We start from the raw sequence: 12,171 nt of genomic DNA, 5'->3' as shown, positions 1-12,171 counted from the left end.
TATGAGAATTCCCATTGAACCATTTGAATCTTGTGTTACAAACCTGTTGCACTGGCTCCCCACTGTGGACATCAGAGTATCAGCAGTTGAATTTGAGTTTTTCACAGTGACTCAATCAGAATCAGATGTATTTGCATATTGACAGACTATAGCAGCCTCAGGTTGCACCCAGGTGTTATTGTCTGTATCGCCTCACCTCTGACGTTCAGGCGTAGAGACGCCGTCTGTGACCCAACTGTATGAAAACGGTTTCTTTAACACCAACATTTGAAATAGGAAATTTGAACCTACACCATCACAACCACAATCATCGACAAGCCTGTTGGTGCAAACAATAAACTTACATGTAACCTTGAGGTATTAATGTTTTCTGACTCTGCGAAAGTTGTGCTTGAAGCAGAATGTCAAAGATAAAATCCAAGGCCCTCTCCCATTGTGGTCTTCTATATACTGTATATAAAGAAATTAGTGTTGCTAGCTGCAATGCTTTAATATCCCATATCATCAAATCCATACATCAAATACAATGTGTATAAATCAAGAATGATATGGAGAATAAAACCACTCCAAATTAAACCATCAGAAATAAAACAAATTTATCAAACGTATAAAAGGATTCTATTTCCCATAAACAACAATTACTCTTTCCACCTAAAACTAAAGTTGTTTTTTGTTCCATTTTAGAATCTTTGCAAATACCTATAGACATTTACAGCAGACAGATGAACAATGCTGGAGAAATACTATAATTATGGCTTTAGCTATAATTACGGCTCTTTGCTGCAAGATGAGTCCTGAACGTCCTGAATCACTGATCCTGAATCTCTCCCTCCTTTATCTCTCCTCTTCTACCTTTCCTTCTCTCACTCTCACAGCTCAGCCTGTATCTACCTGTTGTATCCCCCAATTTAGAAATGATCACGTTTACCATCAAGATCACTTTTTAAGAGTTTTAAACAGGCGCCTCAGCAGCTACAACCTTTCACAAAAATGTTATTTAACTTTGAATAGCTTACAAATGCTATAAACACTTTAGGGTATCAGAAAAAAATAATTATGACGTAAAGAAATTACGTCATATTAGCTAAAATAATAATAATATGTCATCTTTGTACAATATTAATGTGGATCCAGATAACATACAGATGTGGGCCACTTCAGGCAGTGATGTGACCTTAACAAAATGGATGTGAACCTAAAGTGGCCCATATGGTAAATAGGGAATATGGCCCAAATAGTACAATACTAACTCGGGCCACCTTTGGTTGACATGGGGTATTGCTTTGGCCCACTTGTGGCCCGGATCCGGCAAATAGGAGTGGATTACCCAAGTGCCAAAGGTATATGTGGGCTGAATGTGGGTCAAATCTATATGGTATGTGCCTCGTCCGGTTGGGGTGAGCACAGACAAATGGGGGGAGAGAGTAATTGTCATGTTTAAACTGTGTCCGACTGGTTGTTATAATAAGTAATTAATCCCAGTGAGACTTTATGATTGGTATTCTCACAGGAGAAGAACCCACGCGCGGCTTCCTCCCGCGGCTCCAGCCTGCTGGTTCCTCCCGGTTGTAATATGACACAGGGGGTGGGGGGGACGGGGCTGGGCCTGACCTCCCTCGGCTTCCACCAGCAGACTAGCCCGGCCCTTCTTTCAGGTCCCGGAACAGGTTGCACAGCACACACGGGTGGGGCTCTTGTCCTTCCCACACACACTAACTCCACCCGCGCAAAGACGCACAGCAACTCGGACGGAGCAGCTCACTCGACGGTGATCACCTTCCTCCGCTTGTCTCGGTTTCCACACGCCGCCACTCGCCCGTCGCTATGTTTCGCTGCGGGATCGCCTACCCCCGCTGCAGGTGGATCGTCCCCCTGCTGCTGCTCTTCGCCATTATTTTCGACATCATCGCCATCGCCGCCACCTCCGGATGGGTGGAGGACGAGGACGCCGAGTCCCACTACGCCAGCATGTGGGAGCAGTGCCGGGGCAGGAACGACATCTGGCACTGCATGTCGCTCACGGACGAGTTCTGTAAGTGTCGGATTGCACTGTGGGATACAAACACACAAACACACAACACAACACAACAGAGAGAGAGAGAGAGAGAGAGAGAGAGAGAGAGAGAGAGAGAGTAGCATGACAACAGAGAGGGATGCATGTTTTAATGGAGCTGATAAAACCAGCTGAACCAGTACAGGTCTCACTGGGATGTTACATTCAACATTCACACTCTGTAAAACTGGAGGGATTCGACCTCTGTCCACAAACAGAAACTCCGGGCTGAGGGGAGAGAGAGAGAGAGAGGCCTGCAGCTCTCTGACTGAACTTTGGTCTTCACTGTCTGTATGAGGCTGGATTCACGCAGCCTACGTGACTGGCATTCTGCCTCATTTCATGTCCAGTGTTTGTATCTGTTTGGCTCAGAGTGTTTCAGTTTCACTACAAATCCTCAACGTCGATGGTTCCAACAAGGAACAACTTCCCACAACTAAGTCAGACAGAGTTACCTCCTCCCCATATGACCGTATATCCTTCATGGTAGGAAAGGACTGGGCTTTACAGGCAAAAGTCAACAGAAGAAAAGTTTAAAACCGAGTTGTGATCATTGTTTATGGTTCCTCGAGACTAAGAGATTTTGCAAGGTTGCGAAATGTGACAGAAGAAGTAGCTTGATTTACGCCGTAGGATTGAGCCAAACACGAACACATTCCAAGTCTGTGTGAATTCACTGTTTCCCAAATCGCAATATCAACTTACCAAGGCTGTAAAGTGTGTCTGTTGGCTTTACAGGTTCACAACATCATGTTTACAACAAGGAACAACTTCCCACAACTAATTCATATGGAGTTACCTCCTCATTATTGTCCTTTATTGTGGGGAATGACCAGATGTTTGTGGGCTTATTCAAAGAAGTGAAGTTAAAACACAGAAAGGGGATAGTTATTTATTTTATCTCAAATTTTGATAAGAAAAGGATCCAGATACCAACTTATTTCCACTCTCACTCGTTTCCATTTTAAAGTTATCAGTTCCCTAAATTTACCAGATTATTTTCATCAAGATCCATTAATACCCTTGGAAAGTGGTCACCTATTTGAAATTCACTGTATTTCACAACGTCAAAGAAAGTGAAGTGAAATTCCAAAATTGAACGGGTTCTTTCCCGACCCGAATCACATCCTTCATCCAAGTATCGTGGAAATCCGCTCAGTTGTTTTTGTGTAATCTTTCTTCAAACCAGACCAACAAACCAAACAATCGGACAGGGGTGAAAACACAACCTCCATGTTGGAGGTTACAGTCGACGGATTATTGTAAAAACACCACTAGAGAAACACGTTTTTCTTTTTTGAGGAGCATTTCGCCGAACACCTCAGGCAGACTTTGAATATTTTAAATAGTTTGTGATCTACACCCCACAGAGAGACGATGAGAAGCAGAGTTGGCTGCATGTCTGACATGGTAACGCAGATGAGACTATTTATAACTGTTGTGAGTTTTTCCTTCAGTGTCGTCCAAACAACAAACTGAGCTTCGTTTAACAATAGATTCTTTTCACAGCAGCGATTTTGACATGATATGATACGTAAACACAGCTGTATCTATAAGTATATATATCTATATGTATATGTATATAAGTAACGCTTGTGTTTAAGATGCTGAAAAAGGTCTTCAACTTTAATTTTAAACTTTATTATAGGAATTGAGTACAAACCTTTCAGGCAGATATCAACACGTCAACACTGGCAGTGGTGCTGATACAGCATTAAGGAGAAATTAAAATAAAACGACAAAACAGAAAGGGGCATTCAAGATAAAAGATCTCTCACCGTGAACTGAAACGACGTCTGTTTTCATTCTCTCTCCCTCTCATGTTGTATTTGAGTTGTTCCACAGCCAAAGTCACCAAACAAAGACGCCTCTGTTGTTGCTCTTATCGGACGCTGTGGAAGTCGCTGAGCTCGTAGCACCTCCATCCATTTTATGATCTGCAGAACGCGTCAACGAGACCAGTCGTTCTTTTTATCTGATGATTTTCTCCAGTTTGCTCACTCCGTGTTACAGGTTAATGGTGTCAGGGCTTCTGGAGAGTCCTCAATCAAAGCTCTGATCACCTAATATTCCCAATAGTAGTAAAAAATTTCGGTTTTGAGATTCATGGCTGTTAACAACTCGCGGTGTGGGGTATATTGATAATTGATTGATAGTCTAAGATCCTTTTCAAGCTAAAATTTCAAATATTTCTAGGTTCTAATGAACGAGAGTTGGTTGTTTTTCTTCGTCTTTAATGGCGTCACCTTATCCTTTTAATACATGGTGATGTGTATTTTTTCACATTGTATATTCTAAAGGATTCATTGAGAAAATAATCGTCAGTGGATAATGAAAATAGTTGGTGCAGGCTTGTGTACAAAGTTCACTATGTGTCTATATAACGTAAGACTGCAGCCATAATTGTTGTTGTTAATATAGAAAACCTTTAAATGGTATCAAGATGTAAAAATGTGTGAGTGTAGCTGTTACAACGCACGTGTTCCTTTGTTATTGATAAGACCTCAACTTAGAGCTGAATAGGAAATAATCAGTTTGAAAATCATTTTATTTTATTGTTTTAGTTATTTTGCGAACGTACCAAACTGTCTTGTTAACATCTGGAGGGAGGAATTTCTTCTCCCATCTCGGTTTCATATCATTTATATTGAATATCTTTAGGGTTTCGATTGTTGGAGAAACTTAGATTTTTGTTTCCATTAAATTGGCCAAACTGGAATCGATAAATAAAACAATAATCTCGATAGATTACTGTTCTTTTGCTCCACTCTCCTCAGCAGTAGAGAATCCTATTAGAGATTATCAGCGTGAACTCCAAACACACAGTTCCCAATGTAAACTGTTGTGGAGGCAGGGCTTTACTTCCTGTTAGCGTGTGGGACTACACATTGTTTTTCAGGAATTCTCTGGTCTCGCTTGAAGTCGTAGATCAAGATGTTTTCTTTGTGTGAGCTGCTGCCGTTTTGGTCTCAGCACGACTGAAGCAGTTGAACAAAAGACGGCCTCAGCTGCCAAAAGGCCATTGGCTGGATCTGTGAAACATTTTGGCTCTGAAGCTCCCCTGAGAATTCTTGTATCAGCGCTCTGTCCTGAATAGTTGCGAAGGTTTATATGTTCTGAGCTAAAAAACCGAGGAAACAAACATGAGCAGCACAATTGATGGTGTGCGGATGTAGGACGTAGTGAGTGTTGGCACCAAACAGACTGTCACTGTGTTCAGGCTCCAGATGGGAACAATGGGAATAAACATGTGTTGGCATGAGTGCATCATGGAGAAAACATGTGGAAAGTAGATCATTACTGGATCTTATAACTTCCAACCCATGTGTTATTTGGGGATTGATGCCGATATCGATACTAAGGATACTAATACTGATATATCGGCTGAAAACTTCATGGCAGCATTTGGTCTTTGCTCCAATGTGATGAAACAAATAATTTGACTGACATCCGATCAGCCAAATAACAGAAATTGCATTCTTATATAAATGTACTATTTCACAAATCAGTGTGACACTTTCAAATTACTCAATGAACCAGTATTTTCATCGTTGGTAAATCTTTTGACCATTTTCTTAAATTTTTCTTTTTGTTCCAAATTACCCAGCTTCGTTTTCTAGAGCTCAAGGCGGACGTCAAATTGAAATTCCCTTTTTTTTTTATCTGATAGGTTATTTATATTTTTATTATACTGATATTTGAGAGACTGAAACCAGTTGGCAGCCATCTTTGCAACAGCTTCGGGGAGTTAGTTAAGGATAACAAAACCAGGCTAATATTTGAATGAATGGGTAAAGAGCCACAACCTCATGTAACGACTACGTTTAAACAATCCCTTGATATCCTCCTCTTCTGTGTTTATTCCAAGTTCCCACACTTTCTAAGTGTTTAAAGTTTGGCTGATGGTTGGCTGTTCAGTGGGAGGGGCACACCATGTGTCATACAATTTTAGAGATTAGTTTCTTCAGGATTGTGAATGTGGTTTGCGAGCGGGTTTCGCCTTAGAACTTGTTCTGAGGACGGTGAGCTGAGTTTATTCCTGCTGCCCATAGGAAATCATTATCCACGTTTGATAAACATTAGCCTTGATTGTAAGACCACGGCCGAAGGTTCCCCAGACATGGAAGATATGACACATTTCTCAGCGCTGAGATCTGTGTGTGAGTCAGAGTGTGTTTGCATTTGTGGAACCCCAAAAAAACCTTGTAGTAATTGTACTGATTGTGTTGAATGCAGCTGGATATCCTTAGTTTTGATCAGAGGAGGGAAACAGAAGCCGAAACAACTGGATGATGTGATGTAAGCGTGATCGAGACTGGCAGTTTGAGTGTTCACCTGTGACACATGCAAGCGCACACACCCAGACATGAACTCATTTACACCGTATACAGAACATTCCCAGGCTTACAATGGAAACAGGCACAGGCATGAGGACACAATGCTAAGTTGTAGGAATAAAAAAAAAAACTATTATAAAACTAGAATGTGACTCAGTCGAGCAACAGTCCTCTTAGGAAACCACATTTAATTTCACTAGATCCCAATTTGTATGTGGATCTGCACCAAATTAGATAGATTAGATATCAGTCCACTGAACATGTATGATTTTTTTCATTAAGCTCCATCCTTTTACTTTTCTTTCAGAAATTAACAAAAATCGTGAAAAACTCCCTATTTAGTAACGCAGAAAAAGAAAGTCCTGAATCTGCCGCCAATCTGGATCCTTACCGAAATGTAATGGGTTCTTCCCTGTCGCATAACACGTCCGACCAAGTTTTGTGCTAATCGGTCTGGTAGTTTTTGCGTAATCCTGTTTACAAACAAACTGGACATGAACTTCTAGGAATGCAATTTTAAAAATGCTTCTAGTTTATGACCTCAAACAGCGCAGTGCACATCTTTGTTAGATTAAAATGTTTTTACCTCCACCACATTGCAAGATATAACTCTCAAAACCTCAGTTGGAATGCTGAGCTAGAACTAGTTTTTATCATTGTGTTCCTTTTTGGGAGAACAAGGTTATTTTTTCCACAGAAATGCTCAGACAGAACATTCAGTACGAGTTTCTTGATGCTTTCGTTGTAGCAAGCGGATTTCTGCAGTTATGTGATTGTTATATAAATGTTATGTGGGAGAGTCAGAGATTTGCTGTGCAGCCGAAATCATCAGCAATGTTATGTTGCTGGACAGTGTTATCTGGAACAGGGATAAATAAAGGAAACAGCGATGGTGGCTGCAGTTTGTCTATTTAAATCAGGGTTTTGTGTGTGGGTGTCTGGCTGTGCTTTAATAACGACATCTACTCTAGAGACGATATTGCACTCATTGTTTTTGTGATCATGTAATTCATTATTCATTAAATCATTGAGCTAAAAACATTAATTAATGACCAGATTAATTTCAAACCAAAACAGAAACATATCATTATTTTTCACATGTTTAATAATCATTGTGTTTGAAGAGCTTCTACTTAAACACTGTACTAGTGGGTTTCATCATGTTGAAGCTCAGGTTGAGCCTGAATTTGTTTAACAGAATTTGACGTGAAAGTGTTGCAGAGTCCATGTGACCGCTGGAGTGAAATTGTTTGCGAGCTTGAACGCCACTTAACATTATTATGAGTAAAAGAGAGGATTGAACCTGTCGAACTAGTATTTGTGTGTGTGTGCGCGCATGAGCATGATAAGAGGAGTGCCTCAGGCTGAGGTAGGAGGCGAGTTTCTTGAATACACACACACACACACACACACACACACACAGACACACACCCTCATACAGGTGTGAATAATTTAGGGTGTTGGCTGATTCAGTAACAGTGAACTGGGTGTAACAGTTTGATGAAAATCTACACGGTGGGTTTGGCTTCAGTCAACCACAAGAAGACACGTGTTAGGATTATCTGCACCAGTTTAACTATCATCAGGTTTATATTGAGAAAACTGCATGTTTAGGTGATGACTAATGTGAAAGAGGGTTTTTATGTTAATCACAGAGGTCATGTTAAACCTGTTCAGTAGAAAATCAACACTCAAAATATCTGTTTTTAGAAGCATGAAGGCAAAAATCACTACGGCCGACATGGTAAAAAGCCTCTTTTTTTTTTTAAATCCTGCAGCGACTTCATATGAAATCCTTTAATATCTAAAGATCCACATCCTCTCTTGTTTGCAGTTTGTTTGCTTTAAACTCTATCGTTTCTCTGTAATTAAAGAGGCCATGTCTGCAGAGAGTCGAGGAGTGACAGAGAGCGAATGTGCTGTGAAGGGTGTGGCGGCTCCTCTCCCTCTCTGTCGATATCGGCTCGAAGCTCGCACGCTTGAGGAATGTGCCGTCATGTATAAACGTCGTAGGGCTAGAGAGAGCGAGATCACGCGAGCTGCAGAAATGAGAACAGAGCACGAAGACATGTTGCCTTTAGTTTCCATAACAAACACCCAGTATTTGGTTCATTTCTGGCATTTCGCCTTTATTGACATGACAATAAGCGTGAAACGGGGAGAGAGAGAACGAGGCAGGACACGCAGCGCAGGGCCGAGTCGTCACTGAACCCACGGAGACTCGAGCATCAGTGTGCGAGACTTCAGAGACTTCAGGAAGAAAAAGAGCTGTGTTACCGTAGTGTGAAAACAAATATATTGTATCCCCTTATTGTTTCAGGATATAAATGCCATAACTATTGATGAAATGTTTATAGAGGCCTAAAGGACATAACAGAACATAAAATGCATGTAAACTACACACTACACTCGAACATGTGACTAATTTGTTGTGTTGTTTGTGTTGGACTCCAGCTTGGGCCAGAGCAGTGGCTGCCCTGATGATCATCGGCCTCCTCATCCTCATCGTCGCCTTCATCCTCTCCTGCGTGGCTCTGTGCTGCTCGCTCAACATCTCTCTTCTGCCTGTCATAGCAGTAATGTTGATTGTTGTCGGTAAGAGACACACACACACACACACACACACACACACACACACACACACACACACACACACACACACACACACACACACACACACTAACCAAAACCTAACCATGCCCAACTCATGCTTAACCTGCCCACCACAATTCACATCTAATCCTTATTTTTCTGACTTCTAAAAACCATTTAAAAGATGGTGTTGTGTCAGAATAAGCTGGTTTTCATTAAATGAAAATAAATATTACTAAAAGGGAGCAGTAGGTTTCACTGTTGTGGTGGTTTAGTAATGAGTGTGTGTTGGGGTTTCCCCAGAGTCATCAAGGTCAAACAGAGATGGAGGTTAACAGGGTCATAGGGGTGAAAAATGTGGAAGTAAAAGCGACGAACACGATGATGTGTGAACGTCTGACACCAAATAGAAGACGTGCGAGGGAAAGGAAGTGGATAAAGCAGAAAGTGCGTCAGCAGTTTTCGATGGAAGGGAGGGGGTTTGGTGTGACGTTACCATGGGAACAGCTGGCTCTGTCTGTTAATCGGACTGACTCATCACACACACACACACACACACACACACACACACACACACACACACACACACACACACACACACAGCTCTTCACTGGAAGACGGACAGGTGAAACAGACAGTGATGTGTCAGTGTCTGTGTCAATGGGCTGAAGACAGTTCACCTCACTCTGCCTCCAATAAATGACTTGTGTATCAATCAGAAACCTGACGGGAGAATATTAACAAATAAAACTGAGATCATAACCCCACTGACAGTATCTGTCTGTGGTTCTTTCCACTCACCAGTTATTAGAAATAATACCTGTGTGTTTGTTCTGTGGATCATAGAAATCAAACCAACATCCTTATATCACGGTTATATAATGTTTACGTTGGATGAAATGTTTAAACCCAAGACTAAAAAAAAAAGTGATATTTCTTGTGCGTATTTTTATTTCCAATTACTGTACATAAAGATAATCAAGATAGATTTTCATATCAGTCGATATCAATTTATTATATCACAATAAATGTCACATTATCATTACGTTTAAAGGCTGATTTGTGCTCCAGAGTGAAGGTTGTAGTTTTCAATTCTTCTTCATGGGCAGAGAATAAAAAAAAAAAAGGAAAAACATTTAAATTTAAATCGGGTGCGGCCAACAAAAATAATAAAGAAAGTGTGTTTGCTATTTGCAATGACCATAACTCGTAGCGCACTGAGCTGAAGTTTGCCACTGACCTTTTCCATCCGTGTCTCCCTGCAGTGATCCTCCAGGTCATCGCTCTCATCGTCTACCCCGTCAAGTTCAACGAGCAGATCTTCGAGGGCCACTACTACTACACCTGGGCCTACGGCTTCGGCTGGGGCGCCACCATCCTCTGCATCGGCTGCTCCATCCTCTTCTGCTGCCTGCCGCGCTATGAGGACGAGCTGGCCGGCCTGGCCAAGACCAAATACCTCTACACCTCCGCTTAGAGACATTTCCTGCACACCCGCCCAGTCGCAGCCGCGTCCGCTTAACACTCTGAGCTGGATGTTGTCCCGGCCATTAAACATGTACAATTTCATCATACATCCACGATGCTGCAGTTAAAATCAGTTCAGCGGTGGAAAAAAACCTCATCTACCATCCGAGAGTGAAGTCAGAAGTCAGGCGTGATTCTTAGCGGAAGTGGACTGTGATTGGATGCTTCAACCGCTTTAATGTACTGACCTCTATTTTTTTAGATTAAGTCAGCGTCATTAATGTTTTTTAACCATGCTATTTTTTTACACATTCAACATATTGCTCACTTTTTACCTGTAGTCGTCAATGCAAGATCACCCAAGTGCACTTAACCTGAGGGGACGTCTTCAAGTGTAAAGCTTCGTTTTCTCCTGATTTATCTTAGTGCTCATAAAAACTTTGATAAAAGAGCAATCGAGGCTAAAATTTCTGCTCAGAATACTAAAGAAATCGTTAATCATTTGTTTTTGTGCGCTAAAATGAGAGTTTCCCATTCTTCAGTGTGTCTTTGCTGTGCGTAAGGAGGCAAAGGCCTAGACTCAGCAGCTGAATGTAATCTATACATATGCTAATATATGTAGTTTTAGCTCGTTTGCACCTTTTTTATGCATTTTTCTATAATTCTCGTTTGCTGTCTCCAGGTTTTTTGAATTCTTACTGACTTATTACCAAAGGGGTATCACTGTGGAGTTTGCTGTGCTGTCTTCGTCCCTGTTTTGAACACTATTATTTTCATTCTTCATGCGTCGGCGCGGAGGTGTGATGCTTGATATGCTAGCGAGGAGGAGACGTGTGAATTTTCTGACTTGGCCGCAGTTGTTGTTTCTGTCATTTTTTGCTGGAAGCAAATTTAGATTCAGTTTCAATTGAACTTGAGAATGAATCTGTTTACCTGACCACGATTTTACTTCCCCCCCCCCTCTTATAATTCCCTCAAGGGTTCAGTTCATGTAGAATTTGTACAATACTGCAATAACGGTCCAAATGTATGGGAACAATATGAACTCTCATCCTGTGTTTTCCATGTCTTTGCTTCAAAGGGGGTGCATTTAGAGAAACGACCAAAATATTTTTCAATTGAGTCCCTTGGGAAAAAAAAACACTAAAAGTATTCATGCTTTGATGCCATCGTCTGGTTTGATGAGACTATGAGACAGAGGTATAAAATCCTCAGGCTTCTTCTTCTGCTGTGTCGAATGTATTATCAAACTGGTCAGTCTGGTTTCACTGACTCTCACTTGTTCACAGTTACATTTTTGCTCGGACCAGTTTTCTGCCTGAACACGACCAAATAATATTGTTTCGTTACATGAGCGTACAAAGGGAAGATCTGTGACTGATTTACGATAAGCATTAGCGTGAGAGTGGATTCAGGCAGGTCTACACTTGAAGAAACTCCGTCTGTGTGTCTCAAACTAACTTTTATCTACAGGAGTGAATCTGTTTCCAGCTCCGACTCTAAAAAACAAAAAAATCCTCATTAGTTTGGGTAAAAACTGTCACTTTCATCCACTTCTAGAAATCTCCCAGCTATTTTCTGCTGTAGTATGAACTGATTATTTTTGGTAGTCTGTACATTTTTATTCAATAAAGAATTACAGTATTTTGAAGAGTTTGCTTGATTATTATTATTTTATTAGATACTGACACTGCATGTCTATGATTGGGGAGAAGTTGGAGA

The 12,171-nt window shown here is 41.1% G+C and overlaps 1 protein-coding gene across 1 annotated transcript; it reads left to right on the top strand.

The window, feature by feature from the left end:
- Positions 1 to 1,637: 1,637 nt before the first annotated feature.
- On the top strand, positions 1,638 to 12,100 carry LOC118118803 (p53 apoptosis effector related to pmp22). Its single transcript, XM_035172170.2, has 3 exons — positions 1,638 to 2,032; positions 8,845 to 8,985; positions 10,248 to 12,100. Exons 1-3 carry the CDS (start codon positions 1,825 to 1,827, stop codon positions 10,457 to 10,459), a joined length of 561 nt encoding a protein of 186 aa, XP_035028061.1. The 5' UTR covers positions 1,638 to 1,824; the 3' UTR covers positions 10,460 to 12,100.
- The last annotated feature ends 71 nt before the right edge of the window (positions 12,101 to 12,171 follow it).

Source organism: Hippoglossus stenolepis, chromosome 12 (genome assembly GCF_022539355.2).
Source record: "Hippoglossus stenolepis isolate QCI-W04-F060 chromosome 12, HSTE1.2, whole genome shotgun sequence".
Taxonomy (NCBI): Eukaryota; Metazoa; Chordata; class Actinopteri; order Pleuronectiformes; family Pleuronectidae; genus Hippoglossus; species Hippoglossus stenolepis.
This window is presented reverse-complemented; position numbering and strand designations above follow the sequence as displayed.